Source organism: Chiloscyllium plagiosum, unplaced genomic scaffold (genome assembly GCF_037043375.1).
Source record: "Chiloscyllium plagiosum isolate Xiang-an unplaced genomic scaffold, Cpla_swu_hap1 HiC_scaffold_31, whole genome shotgun sequence".
In the NCBI taxonomy this organism is placed as follows: domain Eukaryota; kingdom Metazoa; phylum Chordata; class Chondrichthyes; order Orectolobiformes; family Hemiscylliidae; genus Chiloscyllium; species Chiloscyllium plagiosum.
Genome location: NW_028270169.1, coordinates 46,979,254 through 46,999,069, shown reverse-complemented (window position 1 = coordinate 46,999,069; position 19,816 = coordinate 46,979,254). Strand labels below are relative to the sequence as shown.

The following is a 19,816-nucleotide window of genomic DNA, read 5'->3' as shown; positions in this document are numbered from 1 at the left end:
GTGAAGAAGGTGTTTGGATTGCTTTCCTTTATTGGTCAGAATATTGAGTACAGGAGTTGGGAGCTCATGTTGCGGCTGTAGAGGCTATTGGTTAGGCCACTGTTGGAGTATTGCGTGCAATTCTGGTCTCCTTCTTACCAGAAGATGTTGTGAAACTTGAAAGGGTTCAGAAAAGATTTACAAGGATGTTGCCAGGGTTGGAGGATTTGACCTATAGGGAGAGGCTGAACAGGCTGGGGCTGTTTTCCCTGGAGCGCCGGAGGCTGAGGGGTGACCTTATAGAGGTTTACAAAATTATGAGGGGCATGGAAAGGATAAATAGACAAAGTCTTTTCCCTGGAGTGGGGAAATCCAGAACTAGAGGGCATAGGTTTAGGGTGAAAGGGGAAAGATATAAAAGAGACCTAAGGGGCAACTTTTTCACACAGAAGGTGGTACGTGTATGGAATGAGCTGCCAGAAGAAGTGGTGGAGCCTGGTACAATTGCAACATTTAAAAGGCATTTGGATGGGTATATGAATAGGAAGGGTTTGAAGGGATATGGGCCAGTGCTGGCTGGTGGGACTAGACTGTTTGAGATATCTGGTTGGCATGGACGGGTTGGACCGAAGGGTCTGTTTCCATGCTGTACTTCTCTATGACTATGACTCCCACAACAGGAAACTTCTTTTCCACATCAACCATGTCAGGTCCACTAAGAATCTTCTATGCTTTAATAAAGTCCCTTCTCATTCTTTGAAACTCCAGTGAGTCCAGTCCCAATCTACTCAACTTCTTATAAGACAGTCCCTCCATATCTGTGATCAGCCGGATGAACCTTCTCTAAACTGCCTCCAGTGCATATATATCTTTCCTTAGATAAAGAGAATATAAGAACATAAGAACTAGGCCGTCTGGCCCATCGAGCCTGCTCCGCCATTCAATAAGATCATGGCTGATTATTTTATGGACTTAAATCAACTTATCCGTCCACTCACCATAACCTTTAATTCCTTTACTATTCAAAAATCTATCTATCTTTGTCTTAAAAACATTCAATGAGTCAGCCTCAGTTACTTCATTGGACAGCAAGTTCCACAGATTCACAATCCTTCTGGTGAAGATGTTCCTCCACAACTCAGTCCCAAATCTGCGTCCCTTTATTTTGAGGCTATGCTCCATAGTTCTAGAGTCACCCGCCAGTAGAAACAACCTCCCTGCTTTTATCTTATGTATTCCCTTCAAAATGTTATACGTCTCTATTAAGAACCCCCCCCCCCCCCTCATTCTTCTGAATTCCAATGAGTCAAAACTATTCATAGTATTTTCCTGGTGTGCTCTGATTAGTGCCTCGTACAGTTATAGTAAAAACCTCCCTATTTTGTATACTCCATTCCCTCTGAAACAGGCCAATTTTCCATTTGCCTTCTTTACTGCCCTCTGAACTTGTAAGTGAGCTTTTTTATTTATGTATGAAAACTCCCAAATCCCTCCGTTCTGCAGCTTTCTGCAGTCTTTCTCTATTTAAATAATAGTTAGCTCTTCTAGTCTTCCTGCCAACACTCATAACCTCACATTTTCCCACATTATGTACCATCTGTCAAGTTTTTGCCCTCTTCTTAACTTCTCTAAATCTTCCTGGAGACTCTCCGTATGAGCCTCACTAGTTACCTTTCCACCTATTTTTGTGTTATCTGCAAACTTCACTATAGTACATTGACTTTTCTCATCCAAGTCATTAATTTGTATTGATAAGTAATTGTGGCCCCAGCACTGATCCCTGCGGCACTCACTAGTTGTAAGTTTGTATCCTAAAAATGCCAACCCTCCATCTCAATTCTATTAACCTTCTAGCATAGGAAAAAGTCGGCTAGTCATTACTTAGATTAGATTACTTACAGTGTGGAAATCTGTATAACATTTAGTCCCAACAAGTCCACACCGACCCTCTGAAGAGCAACCTACCCAGACCCCTACACCTAACATTATGGGCAATTTAGCATGGCCAATTCACCTAACCTGCACATTTTTGGACTGTGGGAGGAAACCAGAGCATCCGGAGGAGAATGGACAAACTCCACATCGACAGTTGCCTGAGGTGGGAATTGAACCTGGGTCTCTGGCGCTTTGAGGCAGCAGTGCTAACCACTGTGCCACCCTTGAGCTGCTAGTAATGCAAGAAATTAAAACCTGAAATTAAGGAAAAACATATCTTTCATCAAGGAATTTGGAATGCATATGGAATACAATCAGTGAGGGAAGGATTTTTATAAGGTGGGCAGAATGGTCTGTGCCTGTTCTTCATTCTTTATTCATTCATGAGATGTGGACGTTGCTGGTGAGGTATTTATTGCCCATCACTAATTGCCCTTGATCTGAGTAACTTACTCAGCTATTCAGAGGATAGTTAAGCATCAATCACATTGCTGTGGGTCTGGAGTCATGAGCAGACCAACTTGGATAAGGATGACAGGTTTCATTCCCTAATAGCTATTAGTGAACACAGATGGTTTTTTAAAACAATAATTGATGATGGTTGATATGGTCACAATTACTGAGAATAGCGCTATCTTCCAGAGTTATTAACTGAATTCAAATTTCACTAATTGTTAGTCCAGTGACATTACCACCACACATTATCTTCCTCTTTGCAAGCATTAAATCAATTACCCAGTAATGTAGATCTTCCCCAAAGACAATGAATTATTAATAATGCCAGCTCTAGTTGAATAGGGAACAGGTACAGTGGGCCGAATGGCCAACTCCTGCTTCTATTTCCTAATCTATTACACACAGCTAGGTAAAGGAGAGAAGACACATGGACCTGCAATATGTTAATCCAGGTAGCCAGCATAAAGGGCAGGAGAGTCTTCACACAAGCAGTGCTCAAAGGTGTTTCGAATGGGAGGCACTTGTCCATAAAGGGCCCTGAAGGACAGTCTCAAACAAAATGAGCACTGACAGGGAGGACACAATTTTTTTTTAAGAAGACCAACGTTTGTGTGTGCGCATGTGTAGGAGAGTGATCCTGTTCATTATGAGTCTCATCAGGCCATTTGAGTAATGAAGTCATCACTGACAAGCCCCATTATGTCCTCTACCAGTGGCCACACTTTCTCCCCAGGAAGGGTCACAAGATGATGATCAGGAATCAAAGAGGAATCATACAACAGGGCAACAGTCCCTTCGGCCCACCATGTCTATGCCTACCACTAACATCAAACTACATTAATCCCATTTACCTGCACTTGGTCCACAGCCAGCTTTGCCCTAGCATTTTAAGTACTCATTCAGCTGTTTCTTGAATGCTGTAAGAATTCTGATCTCCAATACCCTCTCAGGTAGCACGTTCCATATTTCCACCATGTCCTTTTGTAGCCAGAACTGATTAAAGAAAATGCTCCTCACTTTAAATGTACGCTTTCTGGTTTTAGACACGTCTGCATTCAGGAAGAGATTCTGATGATTTACTCTGTCTATGCCTCCCATAATTTTGTATATCTCAGTCAGATCCCACCTCAGGGAAAGAAAACAAATCAAACTAATCCAGTCTCTATTGATAACTGAGACTTTTCATCTGAAGTAACATCCTGGTGCATCTCCTCTGAACCTTCTCCAGTGCAATCAATTGTGTGGCAACCAGAACTGCATACAGTATTCCTTGAATGGCCCAACCAATGTTTTATAAACGTGTAACAAAATTCCTTGCTCCGATATTCTATGCCCTGACTAATGAAGGGAAACACCTTGTATGACTTCTTCACCACCCTATGTACCTGAAGGGATCTATGGGCTTGTACAATAATGTCCCTTTGTTTGTCAGTACTCCTTAGGGAGCTACCATTCATTGTGTATTTCTGTTCCTTGTTAGACCTCCCAAAATGCATCACCTTGAAGTTATCGGGATTAAATTCCAATTGCCATTGCTCTACCCAATTTACCAGCTGATCAATATCAGACTGTAGCCTGACACCATCCTCCTCACTATCAACACCACCAACTTTTGTGTTAACTTTAAACTTACTAATTATACCATCTTACATTCACATCCAAGTCATTAATGCACATAACAAACAGCAAAGGTCCCTGCATTGATCCTCGTGCTCCCAAGGCTTCCAGTTACAGAGACAACCCTCCATCCTCACCCTTTCCCTCCTATTTGTAAGCCAATTTTGGACCCAGTTTGTCAACTTGCCTTGGATGCTATGGGCTCTTACCTTTGGACCAGCCTTCCATATGAAACCTTGTCAAAGGTCTTACTGAGGTCCATGTAAAAAACAATCAACTGCTCTACCCTCATCAATATATTTAGTCACTTTTTCAAAAAAATTAAATTGAATTAGTCAAACTGGTTTTCCCTCCAACAAATCCATGTAGACTATCCTTGACCAATCTCTACCTTTCCCTGACCTTTAGAATTTTTTCCAATAATTTCCCTCCACTGATGGCAAGCTAACTAGTCTGTAATTACCTGGCCTTGATCTGCTGTGCTTTTTGAACAAGGGAGTAAGATTCTTTACTAATTTTATTCAGTGCTACCTATCTGAAGGGTAGTAAAGACATCTTTGGGCTGAATCATCTCTGAGCTGCCTAGGCTAGCAATCACAGCTCCTAGTCTGTGTAATGTCCTGCTGCACCTCACACCATTCTTTCCCAACGAACATCAAGGGATTTGATACATTTCAGGGAAAATCATTAAAAACCTAAGATTAGGAAGAAACAAAATAGTCAAAAAATCTTTTTCTTCATTGCCTCAGCACCCAATAAAATAATAGAGAAGCTGCAGATTACACTTACCTTGAGACAATTGAACTGTACTTCTGAAAAGTGTATAGAAGAAAAAAATTAAAAGATTTAACAGAGGTAAATACAGAAAAAAATTAGAATTTAACACTCATCTATCTTAACTGTAGATCACACCTCCACATTTTGAAGCCACACACCCTTCAAATCTGAGATGGCTGTTGGAGATTTGTCATTAACTGCTGGTGATAGTATTCTGAACAGTCTCAGAGTCTACACTGGGCTGAATTTTATCAGCTGTGTCAAAATCCCAGTGTTGGCTCTAGTTCTGGTCTGGAACCCAGAAGTAGTTGTTAAGTTTTCTCATGCTTTATGGGATTGTCCTTTATCCTGATGGACCCATCTCCCTTAAGGAGCACTTTTAGTTCTAAATTTCTAGAACAGTCTGTGGGAGCCTGAGATTCTTGATTCAGTGATTTGATCAGTAGAGAGATGATAGTGTCGCAAGTCAAACGTTGTCAATTTTGATAGGATTAAACCCACACCCACCAGAACACCACCTTCATTCCTCCTCCACTGTCACCCTCACCAGAAAACCCCACCCCAACTGCCTCCAATCAATTTGTCACAAGTACTCCCAACATCCAGGTCCCATGGGTGAAGAAACCCTTATTTTATTTCAAAGATGTTTGTTACTCTGGTAGACTTGGCCAATTATTGGTCGCAATCTTAGAAACATAGGATCTGAGTAGGCTATTCAGTCCACTGAGCATGTCCTGCCATTCAATATAATCATAACTGATCTTCCCAGTTGGTGGGCAGTTATGGAGTCAGTTACAGGTGCCCAGTCCAATTTGTCATGGTGGTGGACTGAAGAAGAAAGGGCCTAATAGGAGGACCAGCAGTGAACAGCAGTTCCATTTGGTGAGATGTGCATTGGTGGAGTGGTAGGAGGAGACCTGGAGCTTACATCAAAATGGAAGAGCTCATGAATATCTCCTTTCTCGACTGTGATAATGGGAGACTATGAGGACCTCAAGGTGGAAGGATGCCTGTAACTGCTCCTGGGCACCTGAGAGCCTGATGGCTCTCCCTATGCCACTACTCACATCAGTCTCCAGCTCAGACTGCTGAAATGGGCTCTCTGCTTTGGAAATTGGAACTACGTGGGTACTTAATTGGTTATCTGCCCCTGGGGTATTAGGTTTCAGGTTTCAACAGATCTGTCAATCAGTATATTATTTTGTCAATCAATATATTTACATTATAACATTGATATAAAAATAAGCACATGAGGATTCTGGAGCAAATTGACTTTACAATGTGATTGGAAAGCTCTACAATGTAATGCTGGACATAATAATTGGTGATGGTGCTGGATCCAGTGCATCACCGATTACAAAGGGCATCAACCAAAGCTCTCTACTCATCCTCTGCTTCTTCCCTTTGTTTATTTTCCAGCCAAACTGGTTAATTGCACAGCAGATACACCTAACAAGGGGTGTCTGGACTGGGTAGCTGTCTCAATAAATAGTCAAGATTACACATATTCTATGACTTTCCAGACATTAACCATTAAGTTAGAGAGGACAATACCTGAATTAACCTGGTGCCTATTTGGATGGTGAGTTTTCATGCTGACAGGAGAGTTTTGAAAATCATGTATGTGTCAAACATTAAACTGAAACCAATTTCTAGTCAATCAGTTTTCAAGGTCAACCATAATGATGTACCAAATTGCATCAGATTAGCCTTAGAATGAAGTCAATATCACTGAAGGGTACAATTAAGTTAATCACTGTGGGGTTATATACTCTCACTAAGTTTCCCCCATCCTTAACCAGGAAAACTGAGGTCACCATGGCATTCAAATTTAAGATAAAGTAATACATCAAAAACCAGGGATTTATATGATTAAAATCAAACTAATTGTGCAATTATCAATTACCCCTTCCCTTAACTACAAGGATGTTTCATTCAGTAATGCTGAGTTAAATGTAATCATTTCATCAGTGAAGTGTGAATTTCCAGTATATTCTTCATCTTCAGCTCTCAGTTGCTCAGGAATAAGAAAATGGAACGGATGCATCAAACCAAGATCTGACAACATAGAGTACGCTTCTGCTAAGTTTGGTTTGCATAGTTTCTCTTGGTCCTTTATGCTTTGATTTTGTATAACCCAAGAGATCATATGAATGACATTTGAGGATGGGATTAGAATTGGTAGATATTTGAGTTGGATATCCAACATTATACCTGCACCCAAATCTTTCCATAAATCTTTTGAAGTTTCTTTGCTGCTTCTTTCTTTCTAAAACTCAATGCATTCCTACCACTCATTTATCTCTTTTGCTATCTCTTAACCAAACAAGAATTTGAGACAATTAATTGTACTTACTTGTATGAAATCTAAGTGATTTTCATTGCTTAGTTTCTTCAATGAAGCCTCAGCTTCAGCAAACTGCTTTAAAGATTTGGACATCTCTTCCAACTGTTTATCAATTGATTCAATGGCAGAAGTACATTTTAATTGTATGGTCTCGATGATATTGGCCTCTTCATCATCAACAAAACTCCTGAGTTCCTGGAATTCCTTCTGAATCACCAATTTAAAGACGTCAGATTCATTCTGGGAAAATAAAGATAACATAAAACTTGGGCCAGTGGGCCGATGAGTAGCAGATGGAGTTTAATTTGGATAAATGAGAGGTATTGCATTTTGGAAAGGCAAATCAGGGCAGGACTTATACACTTAATAGTAAGGCCTGGGGGAATGTTGATGAACAAAGAGACCTCAGAATGCAGATTCATAGCTCCTTGAAAGTGAAGTCGCAGGTAGATAGGATAGTGAAGAAAGCGTTTGGTATGCTTTATTGGTCAGAGCATTGAGTACAGGAGTTGGGAGGTCATATTGCTGCTGGACAGGACATTGGTTAGGCCTCTTTTGGAATATTGTGTGCAGTTCTGGTCTCCTTCCTATCCGAAGGATGTTGTAAAACTTGAAAGGGTTATTGTATAACTTTGTAAAACTTGAAAGGCTATTGCCAGGGTTGGGAGTTTGAGCTGTAGGGAGAGGCTGAATAGGCTGGGGCTGTTTTCACTGGATCATAGGAGGCTGAGGGGTGACCTTTATAGGCATTATAAAATCATGAGGGGCATGTATAGGATAAATAGACAAGGTCTTTTCCCTGGGATGGGGGAGTTCAGAACTAGAGAGCATAGATTTAGGGTGAGAGGGGAAAAACTTAAAAGTGATGTAATGGGAAACATTTTCATACAAAGAGTCTTGTGTGTAGGAATGAGCTGCCACAGGAAGTGGTGGAGGCTGGTACAATTACTACATTTAAACGACATCTGGATGGATATATGAATAGGAAGGGTTTAAAGGGATATGGGCCAAGTGCTGGCAAATGGGACTAGATAAATTTAGGACATCTGGTCTGCATGGGCGAGTTGGACCAAATGGTCTGTTTTTGTGCTGTATATCTCTATGATTCTGTGACTCTATGTGATTCTCCCAAGGTAAAACTGAAAGAGATACTAGGAGTAGAAAAAGATGGAATGTTAGTGGAGAGAATATGGAGCGTCCAGATTACAGTTTAGGACAACAGACCCTAGCAAGAATATCAGAGAGTTCCTGACCTAGAAACATTAGAAACAGGAGCAGATCATTCTGCCTATCAAACCTATTCCACACTCCAGGAAGATCATGGCAGGCCTTCCAGCTCAGTTACAATTTCCTGCTCTAACACACTAAAACAGACAAGGAATTGGTCATTACGAAGGAATAAATGAACTCTGGAGAGATCACATTAGTTTAGACAGAGGTGAATTTGTTGAAATTTTCAAAAGGTGATGTGAAACAGACTCAACAACTGCAAACAAAATGCCAACTTAAGGGCTTCATCTCTCCACAGCAGGAATTCATCCAGCAGAGGGCGGCGGTTGCCACTAGGAAGACCTAGAAGTATTCAGAGGAAGCGGGTGGAGTGGGACTGCTTTATTCAAAAGCAGTCAGTGCCTGGTGAAAGGGCACAATTTCCACTAAAATCAGTCCACGGTATCAGATAAGGTGAATTATGGAGAAGGACCGAAATGATGATACATTACAAAATGACCCTCATATTATCAAAAAGACATAGTTGGTTGCTTTCTGAAAGGATTGCTTTGTGTGTTGCATGAGAGTGGAAGAACAAGGTGGGAAAAGTGAGGTAAGACAATAAACAAGTATTGTGCTGCTGGAAAAGCACAGCCAATCAGGCAGCATCTGAGGAGCAGGAGAATTGACGTTTCAGGCATAAGCCCTTCATCAGGATGAAGGGCTTATGCCTGAGATGTCGATTCTCCTGCTCCTCAGATGCTGCATGACTGGCTGTGCTTTTCCAGTACCACACTCTTCAACTCTTATCTCCAGCATCTGCAGTCCGTACTTTCTCCTAATAAACAAGTATTGTCTGGAAAAATAAACTTTTTTCATCTGGGCCTTCAAGTTAGATATTGTCAAGGATGAAGATATTACATGTCAAAAGGGGCACAGGAAAGACTTTACAACTTATCTTGCTGTCTGAAAAATGAATACTTTGCAAATGCCCAATCCCTCAAATTCCACCACGAGTTCCGTCTTGTGTGGGAAATGTTGAATGCTCATGAAGCTCGTAGCACATAATCATCATTAAGAGTTGTTCTTAGGACTAAAGAGTTATATCGCAGCATCAGAATCAAACATATTTCTTATTGAATGTGCACAGCTAAATCTCTCACACTACAATGAAAGTCAAAATTGGATATGAACATAAATTTTTCCTTGTGAAAAGTACTCCTAGTAATGGTATAATAGATGAAAGCTTATCAGTTTTCAGTTCCCAGTTCCCCCTACTTTAAACGTGGATTGATCCACTGCAGCAGTGACTCAGGGTTCTGAAAGGTACAAAACACTCTATCAGAGGAACTAAGCCAGAAGATTCTGGAAGGAATCTTAACATTCTAGACATTTTGTTATTTAGGAAAGAAAATCAAGTGTCCAAGTTGAGCATTTGCAGTGTAAATTATTCTGCTGTATTGCTTTTATATTTGTATTATTATGCATTTTCAATAAACTTGGTATGTGTTTTAGCCTGAAAAATACATAATCTTGAATGTGATGTTTGCTATCGTATGGATAGGACATGAAAATATGGTGGGGAACATCCAAATAATTTAGCAAAGGGTTCTTCCTAATCCTGTAGCTTTCCTCTCTCATTCAGAGATTGTACAATTGTATGATTTGCTGATTTTAAAAGGTTCAGGTTTTTCTGTAGTCTAATAGCTACATGTGGACTACAGTAGTCTGCTACTCCCATCACATAATTATTGAAGAACATATTTCAGAACACATTTACTGGGGTATCAGTCAGACCTGCCCCTAAACCTGCAATTTATGGACTATTTATCTATTCATATCAAACTTTATATCAAAGAGGAACATTGCTGAGATGATCTCTTTGAAAAGTATGCGCTGGACCTTGTAAACAATCTCCAGTACTACAAACTCACAATGATACGTGTCTTGTTGTGTATCAGCTTGTTCATTTGCCCCTCCATGCTGTTCTTTTGGGTCTGAACTCCTGTTATGTGCAAAGCAAGTTGTTCCTGTAAGGAAATGTAATATTAATTAGGCTGCCATGAATGTTTCTTGATATGACCAATATAAAGATACAGTGTGAGGAATTCTCTCCTGTGGCAAATTTCCTTAGTATATCATATTCATATCACCCATGAATTTCTGGCAATCATTCTCACATCTGATGTTTGTAGAGATTTATAACCACTATAAGGGCAAAATTGGTGGGATTACATTTCAAGCTCAGGTTGTATATGAAATGACTTCAGAATCCAAAGAAGTGCAACTTGTTGCTACAAGTGGTGGTCTTACACTTTTATTGTGCAAGATACCAGCACTGGATGGTATCATGTAAAGTTCAAGGGGAATCAAGACATGTTTTCTCTCTCTGCTAACCTACTTAAGTACAATTCAGGTGATGGTGGAGAGTTGCTTTTCAGACTGGAGGCCTGTGACCAGTGTGTGCCACAAGGATCAGTGATTGGTCTACTGCTTTTTGTCATTCATAAGGAGGTATAGTTAGTAAGTTTGCAGATGACACCAAAATTTGAGATGCGATGGACAGCGAAGAAGGTTACCTCACAGTACAACGGGATCCTGACCAGATGGGCCAAGGAGTGGTAGATAGAGTTTACTTTGGATAAATGTGAGGTGCTGTATTTTGGAAAAGCAAATCAGGGCAGAACTTATCCACTTCATGGTAAGACCCTGGAGAGTATTGCTAAATAAAAAGACCTTGGAGTACAGGTTCATTGTTCCTTGAAAGTGGAGTCGCAGGTTGGTGAAGAAGATGTTTGGCATGCTTTCCTTTCCAGAGAATTAAGTATAGGACTTGGGAGATCATATGGTGGCTGTACAGGACATTGGTTAGGCCGCTTTTGGAATATTGTGTGCAATTCTGTTCATCCTATCAGAAGGATGCTGTAAAACTTGAAAGGTTTCAGAAAAGATTTGCAAGGATATTGCCAGGGTTGAAGGGCTTGAGCCAATGGAAGGGGTTGAATAGGCTGGGGCTGTTTTCCCTGGAAGCTGTCAGTGACCTTACAGAGGTTTATAAAATCACGAGGGGCATGGACAGGGTAAATAGACTAGCTGTGATTCTCTTTGCTAGCAAACAGGAAGGAGCAGGTTGTCTAACCAGTCTGACTTCAGTGAACTTCCTGCAGACTATATTATTGAACTTCATTGGGAATACTGCTGAAAGCCTTCTCAAAAGTGCTTGGAATTTTAATACCAAGGGTGGGGTAAGAAATGGTTATTGCTGCTTCAAGAATCAGACTCACAGAGTCTTGATAACAAAACAGAATTTTACTTCCAATGATATGACAACATCTACTGAGATAGAACTAGTTATCCATTCTACCATAATTAACTTCTGATTTCATTTGGATCTTAACAATCTTTAAGATCTTGTGCCTCTGTCAGAAACAATGGCAGTGTTATTAATGCAATGGCCATGAAATATTACATTATTACAGCTCCATCTAAATAAGGCCATATTTGAGCTGAGACATCTGGTGGAAGTGATGCCAGAAAATGTATTCTGGGGGTCTCATTCACTCCCACCTTCCCATTAAGTATCCTGCTAGCCCATTGGAAAGGAAAATCCTGTTTACTGTCTAATCTCGCTGACAACCTGGAGAAGACTACTTAAAGCTGAGCGTAAATACAGCATTGTAAGTATAAATGCTTAAAGTGCTTCTTTCAAATGCCATTGCTAATTTAAAATAGGAAATAACCCAAAACAAGGGAACATCACTGATAGCAATTTCAGGCCTGAAATTCAGTTTGTGAGTGAATCCAATTATTCTCTGGAGAATTTAAATTAATTAGACTAGATTAATGAATAAATATTTCCTAATAGGCTAATTTTCCAAACTCTTTGAAATGCAAATCCAAGTATAACATTTCGTAAGTGAGTGTATGAAAATATACTAATGACTTGTAAAGACTTAACCAGTGAGACATACAGGTCCAGTTCATTCACTTTCTTAGGTAACACCAGAACAGCACTCCATAGGTAGATAAACACACATTACTATTTACTGTTCACACAAACTAAACAGTTTCAGGAAAATAATACTACCTTTCCAAAACAGAAAACACCCGCAATCTTTCATTGCCATCAACCTGAGAAACAGAAGGTTGAGACAGAAACAGGATGTTACAACCGAGTTTGGAGAATGACCAGATTCTTTTCCTTCTCCCACTTCCCCATTGGTCATAACAAAGTTTGCATTTGAAAAAGGAGGATATTGGCAGCTATACATAAGACTCTGAATAGCTCCATATCAGATTCACACCAGCCAGGCTCCTTTAGTAACAAGTACAGAACCTACACCTGTCTAGATGAGTGCAGGTCCTCCAACATTCAAGAAGCTTGACGTTGTTAGGGATGAGATTACACATCAATTGGAAATGCATGGTAAACTAGGACAGAGTCAATATGGCTTAGTCAAGGGAAGCTGAAACTTTATTGCTGGAACAGCACAGCAGGTCAGGCAGCATCTAGGGAACAGAAGATTCGACGTTTCGGGCACATGCCCTTCTTCCTGAAGAAGGGCATGTGCCCGAAACGTCGAATCTTCTGTTCCCTAGATGCTGCCTGACCTGCTGTGCTGTTCCAGCAATAAAGTTTCAGCTTTGATCTCCAGCGTCTGCAGACCTCACTTTCTCCTCTTAGTCAAGGGAAGGTCATGCCTGAAAATTCTGTTCGAATTTTTTGAGGAGGTAGACAAAGGAAAGTCAGTCAAAGTCATTTGACAAGTTACCACGCGGGAGGCTGCTAAATTAGATAAGAGCCTATGGTGTGAGAGGCAAGGTACTGGCATGTATAGAGGATTGACTGATTGGCAGAAGGCAGAGAGTAGGGATAAAGGGATCTTTTTCAAATTGGTAGCCGCTGACTAATGGAGTTTCACAGGGGTCAGTACTGGGACCACAACTATTCACATTATACATTAGCAATCTGGATGAAGGAAATTAGGGCATTGTTGCTACATTTGCTGATGACACAAAGACAACTGGAGAGACAGATAGTGTTGAGGAAGTGGGGAGGCTCCAGAAGGATTTGGACAGACTAGGAGAGTGGGCAAAGAAGTGATATATGGAATACAATGTGGCAAAATGTGAGGTTATGCACCTTTGTGGGAAGAATAGAGTTGTAGAATATTTTCTGAATGGAAAAATAATTCGGAAATCTGAAGCAAAAAAGACTTGGTAGTCCTAGTTCAGACTTCTCTTAAGATTAACATGCAGGTTCAGTTGGCAGTTAAGGAAGGCAAATGTTAGCATTCATTTCAAGAGGGCAAAAATACAACAGCAGGCATGTATTGCTGCGGCTGAATAAGGCTCTGGTCAGACAGCATTTCGAATATTGAGAGCAGTTTTGGGTCCCATATCTAAGGAAGGATGTACTAGCATTGGAAGGGGTCCAGAGGAGTTTAACAAGAATAATCCCAAGGGTGAAGGGCCTGGCATATGAGGAGTAGTTGAGGATTCTGGGTTGGTACTTGATGGAGTTTAAAAGGATGAGGGGGGGGGCGATCTCATTGAAATTTATAGGATACTGAGAGACTGGATAGAGTGGATGTGGAGAAGATATTTCTATTAGTAGGATAGACTGGGACCCGAGAGCTCAGCCTCAGAATGAAGGGTCGACCCTTTAGAACTGAGATGAGGGGGATTTCTTCAGCCAGAGGATGGTTAATCTGTGGAATTTATTGGCGCACAGGGCTGTGGAGGCCAAGTCATTGAGTCTATTTTAGTCAGAGATAGATAGGTTCTTGATTAGTAAGGGGATCAAGGGTTATGGGGAGAAAGCAGGACATGGCATAAAAGACTCAATTGCCCAAATTCTGCTCCTATACTGTATGGTCTAATAGTGCTGTAGAAATTCACCAATTACTTAGATAGCACCTCCAAACGCACAACCACTACTATCTAGAAGGACAGCAGATACATGGGAACATCACCATCTGTAGGTCTCCTTCCAAGCCACTCACCATCCCATTCCTTTAGTGTCGCTGGGTCACAATTCTGCAATTCCTTCCCTAATGGCATTGTAAGTGGATCTACATTATAGACTGCAGCAATTCAAGAAGGCAACTCAGCACCACTTTCTCAAGACCTAGCCAACTAGGTCTAACCTAACCATCCCACAAATGAATTTTTAAAACCTCAAGCACAGATTATTAGGGGTATAACTTTCTGTTCTCCAGATCAGTGTAGAAAATATTCAAAAATGTGGGAACACAAAGAAAATTTTTAAAAATCAGAATTTCCACATTGGGGAGAAAATCAGAAATTGTTTTCTCAATGTTTAAACAGCAAGGTCAGAATCTCGCTAATGAATGGTGACTGTCTTGTTTCCATTGATGCTTTTCAAATCAACAGCCCAACTCACTGTTATTTCCCATCATGTAAGTCAGGGCAGTTACCAAGCAGTGACAGCTTGATGCTTGCACCTCCAGGTCTTCATCTAACCCTGTCTTCATTACAACACCTTGCATGTTCCTTGGACACCATGCTCTTCCATCCTTTATCCACTCAGGTCAATGACTATAAATCAACAGCCTTACCTTGTCATTTTGGATGCTTATGGACCAACTCAGATACCAATTCAGCTCTTTAGGACTTCACTTTGGAGCTCTGGGAACACCTACGATTTGCATGTTTCTGACAGATTGCTTTGCATGTAGGGACATCTCATGCAGCTACACAGGATTCATCTTATGGCTCTTAGTTTACATTCACTTACTCACTCTGTGCTTACTTGGAGACTGTTGGCCTTTACAACTTGCTTTGCTCTTTAGCCAGAGGGAGAGGCAGGCAGCTTGTCATGGTTTGAATAGTCACGTGAATGGACATATTGCTGCACAGTACCATACTCCATCAATTTCACACCTCCAACTGGTGCCAAAAGTTATGTGGCCTAATACTGGCATGAGCTTTAATCAAACAGCCATTTGTGAAAGTCAAAGGAGGCCAGTCCTTAATGGGGTCAAGGGAGAACCATGGTTAGTCAGAGGGCATCATTACAGCTCATCCAATTTCAGTCCAGGAGGTTGGTGACGGTCACTCCTGAAAGGTCAAGTGCCACCTGTCCAGGGATTACAAGTGGGTCAATTGGAGTGCTGTCATTAGTTCAGGGCATAGACCAACTTTCCTGCAATGAGATAAAGGGAGAGACTGAGTGTGTTGGAAGTAGTTGGAAGAGCAATCAGTGATGATGCAGAAGTCAGGGAGGTAGTGAGATAGTGGTGTCCCCAGTAGGAAGTGCAGATGGCAGGAAGGGGAGCTAGTTTGAGACGATGAGATGGGTGAGAGTGGTTGAGTCGATATAATGTTTTAAATCATGAAAGTTTTAGTCCATAAGCCTTGGGGAGATTAAGGTGTTGTGGTGGCCCTGTAACTATGAGGTAGCAGAGAGAAGATAGTGACACTTAAACCTTATGAAGCACAGAATATTGTTAACCTTATTCCATCATTGCTGTACATTTTCACCCAGGGCTCTACACTGACCCTTGGCCACTATCTCAGTGCAGGATGCCTGTGTCCGGTGGTGTTGGGCTCTTTTGCTGCTCAATTAGAAAAGGCATTACTTTCCTTTCCACCGGAACCGCTTGGTCAGTGAACCAAGGAACTGACTTCCCTTTTCCTTTGGGATGACTGGCAACACCTCAGCAAAGGGAAATTCCCAGCTTGCAGCAATGTGAAATGGTACATAGCTGGAGTTCAAATATGACATCAGAGGCATGAATGTCACAAAGTCTCAGCAGCAGTAAGCACCTTTGCCTGTCCTATAAGGTGCACAACATAGAGCATCTGCTTGCACACATGGATCACAGTGGCTATTCTTAATGGTAGCACCCTGTACCTCCATGGTGAACACACAAAATATCAGGAGGAAAACAGATTTGTCAGTCTGTGGTGTACATAGAGAAATGCTTTCTTCCCCAATTTCTTTCTGACATATAAATTATATAAGTCATATATAAATGACATGAAGGATGGAAATGAATGCACTGTAGCTAAATTTGCAGATGACATAAAAATATGTGGAAAGGTAGGTTGTGTGAGGGCTCCAGTTTTTAAAGAGAAACCGAAAGAACTGTGGATGCTTTAAATCAGAAACAAAATCAAAGGTTGCTGGAAAAGCTCAGCAGGTCTAAGAACATCTGTGAAGAGAAATGAGAGTTAACGCTTCAGGTCTGGTGACCCTTCCTCAGAACTGCTTTTTAAAAAATAAATGAACTACTTTATTTAATATCCACAGGAATATATAAAAACTGCTGTGATAAATCAGAAGTTTAAACAAGTTAAAAATAAATGCAATGTATGAACCAACATTAATATACAATTAACTTGCAACATAATTTGCATGGACTAGTTAGAAGCTGTGTATGAAAGCTTTCAAGTGGGAAACAATTGTTAAGCAGGTGACAGAGAGGTTTGCGAGGGAAAGATGGGAGGTGGACACAAAGTAGGAGCCCACAGCATTGGAGGAGGTTGGGAGTGGATGCAGAACTTCCCTTAAGAAAATCACTGTTTACATTTTCAAAATATATAGGGTTTGCATTCGTAATGCCCGCTCATACCAATGTCACTATTTGAACAGACAGCAAGTACTGCTGTTGTTTATGCACACGTGAATGGAATGAGTTGCCAGAAGTGGTGGAGGCTGGTACAATTGCAACATTTAAGAGGCATTTGGATGGGTATATAAATAGGAAGGGCTTAGAGGGATATGGGCCGGGTGCTGGCAGGTGGGACTGGATTGCGTTGGGATATCTGGTCGGCATGGACGGGTTGGACCGAAGGGTCTGTTCCCATGCTGTACATCTCTATGACTCTATGACTTGAAACCAGCTTTCATTCATATTACATATTATATTACATTCATATTACATTCCACAATTACAAATTCACTGAAACATTGGACTTAGGTTTAAAAGTTATGAAGTTGTAAAAGGCATCACCTTATGTGTCATTTTAAAGATTAATCTTTCAAGGCAGAAACAAAAACAGAAGTTGCTGGAAAAGCCCAACAGCTCTGGAAGCATCTGTGAACAGAAATCAGAGTTTACGTTTTGGGCCCGGTGACCCTTCCTTTGAACTCCAGACCAGTTTATAAAGAGATATTGATAAGTTAAACAAGAGGGCAAAAAAAGTTGGCAAAGGGAGTATAATGTGGGAAAATTAGAAGTTGTTCACTTTGGAAGGGAGAACACAAGAACAGCATTATTTAAATGGAGAAAAACTGCAGAAAGCTACAAAACAAAGGGGACTTGGGAAACTCATGCACAAAACACAGAAAAGCTGGCACACAGGCACAGCAGCTGATCAGGGAGGCTAATGGAATGCTGGCCCTTATTTCAAGGGGGCTGGACCATAAGAAAGAATACGGAAGTCTTACTGCAATTGTACAAAGTGCTGGTGAGATCACATCTGGAGTACTGCAAACAGTTTTGGTCCTTTGATTTAAGAAAATATTTTATTTCATTGGAGGCAGTTCAGAGAAGGTTCATTAAGATGAATCTCGATACAGCGGTTGCCTTATAAGCAAAGATTTAAAAGGTTGGACTCATTGAAATTTAGAACAATGAGAGATGATCTCATTGAAACAATAGATTCTAAAGGGTCTTGACTGGGTAAATGCTGAGATAATATTTCTACTTAAGGGGAGTCTAGGACCAGAGAGCACAGTCTCAGAATTAAGGGTGTCAATTTAAAACTGAGACAAGGAGGAATTTCTTCACTCAGAAGATTCAGAGTCTTTGGAATTTCTTGCCACAGAGAGCTGTGGGGGAAGAGTCCTTGTGTATATTTAAGGCTGATTGGATTCTTGATCAGTCAACAGTAATAGGAAAGTGGACATGAAGAATGTTAGATCAGCCATGATCCTACCGAATGGTGGAGCAGGCTGAATGGTCTACTCCTGTTCCTATATCTTATGGTCTTATTAGGAATGATATGAGTGTTGATATTAGCGGTGAGGCCTTGCGTATGTTTAAAGCTGAGATAGATAGATCCCTGATTAGTTGTGGAATCATGGGTTCTGGTGAAAAGTCAGATAAGTGGTCCTGAGAAATGTTGGATCAACCAGGATCCTACTGAATGGCAGAGATGTTTGAAGGGCCAAACTGCTTACTGCTATTCCTGTTGCACATGCCTAATGGTCCGAAATCTGTGATTCTTCAACTGTATGAGTTCACTGCAATGCTGTTTCTGTACATGCACATTCATTACTCCTCCAAACAGGGGTGTTATGCAGCATTTCTGGAGATGGTGTTGCTGTAAAATCTTCCAACTGAAACCTCCACTTGCAGTGATAAGGTCTTCCAGTCAATTTTCGACCCTCAAACTTTGATAAGAAGGCTTCCAGAAAAAAAGAGAAGGAAGGCATAGGCTGTTACTCAGTCCACATTATCTCTAACTCTGTGTGCAAACCCAAAACTATTTATTTCACTGACAAAGCCCGGTCATGTGACCTTTCTCTGAAGGAGTTGCAGATTCAATGATTCCCGATGGGCAGCTTGTGTTCTTCGCAAATGCAACATTTTACCCTGCTGCAGCCTGTCTACTTTGTTTTGCAATGTGTTCTTTCCAAAAAAAAACAAAATATACATGCATTTCCAGTCAATGATATACTAAATTAATATTTCAGATAACACATACTCAGGACCCTATATTCCCATTCAGCACTGTTCCAGCTCATAGCATTAGGTCATGGAATCATCAATACAAATTGAGATAAAAGATTACAGGTCACGTGCAAGCGAGGTCCATTGTGGACCCTGGCCCACTACTTTCAAACACTAAGATATTTTAAAATTTCTTTCTTCACTTAATGGTAAACAAGCCAAGCTTGATCGTTAAACTGGTAACAATCTGCTTCAGCCTTTGCCATGAATCTCTGATGTTGTGAGGGAATATGACAACTGATTTTGCAAATTACTTTTGTGGCTTTAACCATTTGTGCTGTATTCTATGCATTAGTTTTCACATAAATGTCAACAATGAATCTTGTGAAATCTGCAATTTGAGTGCTAACAGGTAGAAAGTGAATACAATGATAATGACCCTTACCTTCATTCTCTCATACACACTTGAGAGTGGTGTTATTTTATGTTGCTTGTGCTGTCCGATGATTCCACAGAGCCCACATATTATCTGCTGGTCGTTCTCACAGTACAGGCTCAATGGGTTGTGATGATCCCTGCAGGTTTCCTGATCACTGCTGGACCCATTCATTACCATCAGGGTGTCAATGACACGAGCCAGAGAGACATTGGGAGAGGAGCTTCTGCTGTCCACAGCCTTTCGACACACAGGACAAGTGAAACAACTGGCCAGATTTCCAGAAAGGGAGTGGATGCAATTCTTACAATAGCTGTGACCACACTGCAGCATCAAGGGCTGCTTGAAGACCTCCAGACAGATGGGACACAGGAGATTGTCCTCCAGGCATTGAAAATTCTGCCTTGCAGCCAT

General features: G+C 40.9%; 1 protein-coding gene across 1 annotated transcript in view; it reads right to left on the bottom strand.

Moving 5' to 3' along the window:
* LOC122564123 (E3 ubiquitin-protein ligase TRIM50-like) overlaps positions 1–19,816 on the bottom strand; it is a 30,436-nt gene extending 10,620 nt beyond the window's left edge. The window contains exons 1-4 of the mRNA XM_043718723.2: positions 19,412–19,816; positions 10,255–10,350; positions 7,121–7,351; positions 4,777–4,799 (exon numbers count right to left, since the gene is read on the bottom strand). Of these exons, the coding sequence (XP_043574658.2) occupies positions 4,777–4,799; positions 7,121–7,351; positions 10,255–10,350; positions 19,412–19,816 (755 nt within the window). The remainder of the gene's footprint in view (positions 1–4,776; positions 4,800–7,120; positions 7,352–10,254; positions 10,351–19,411) is intronic.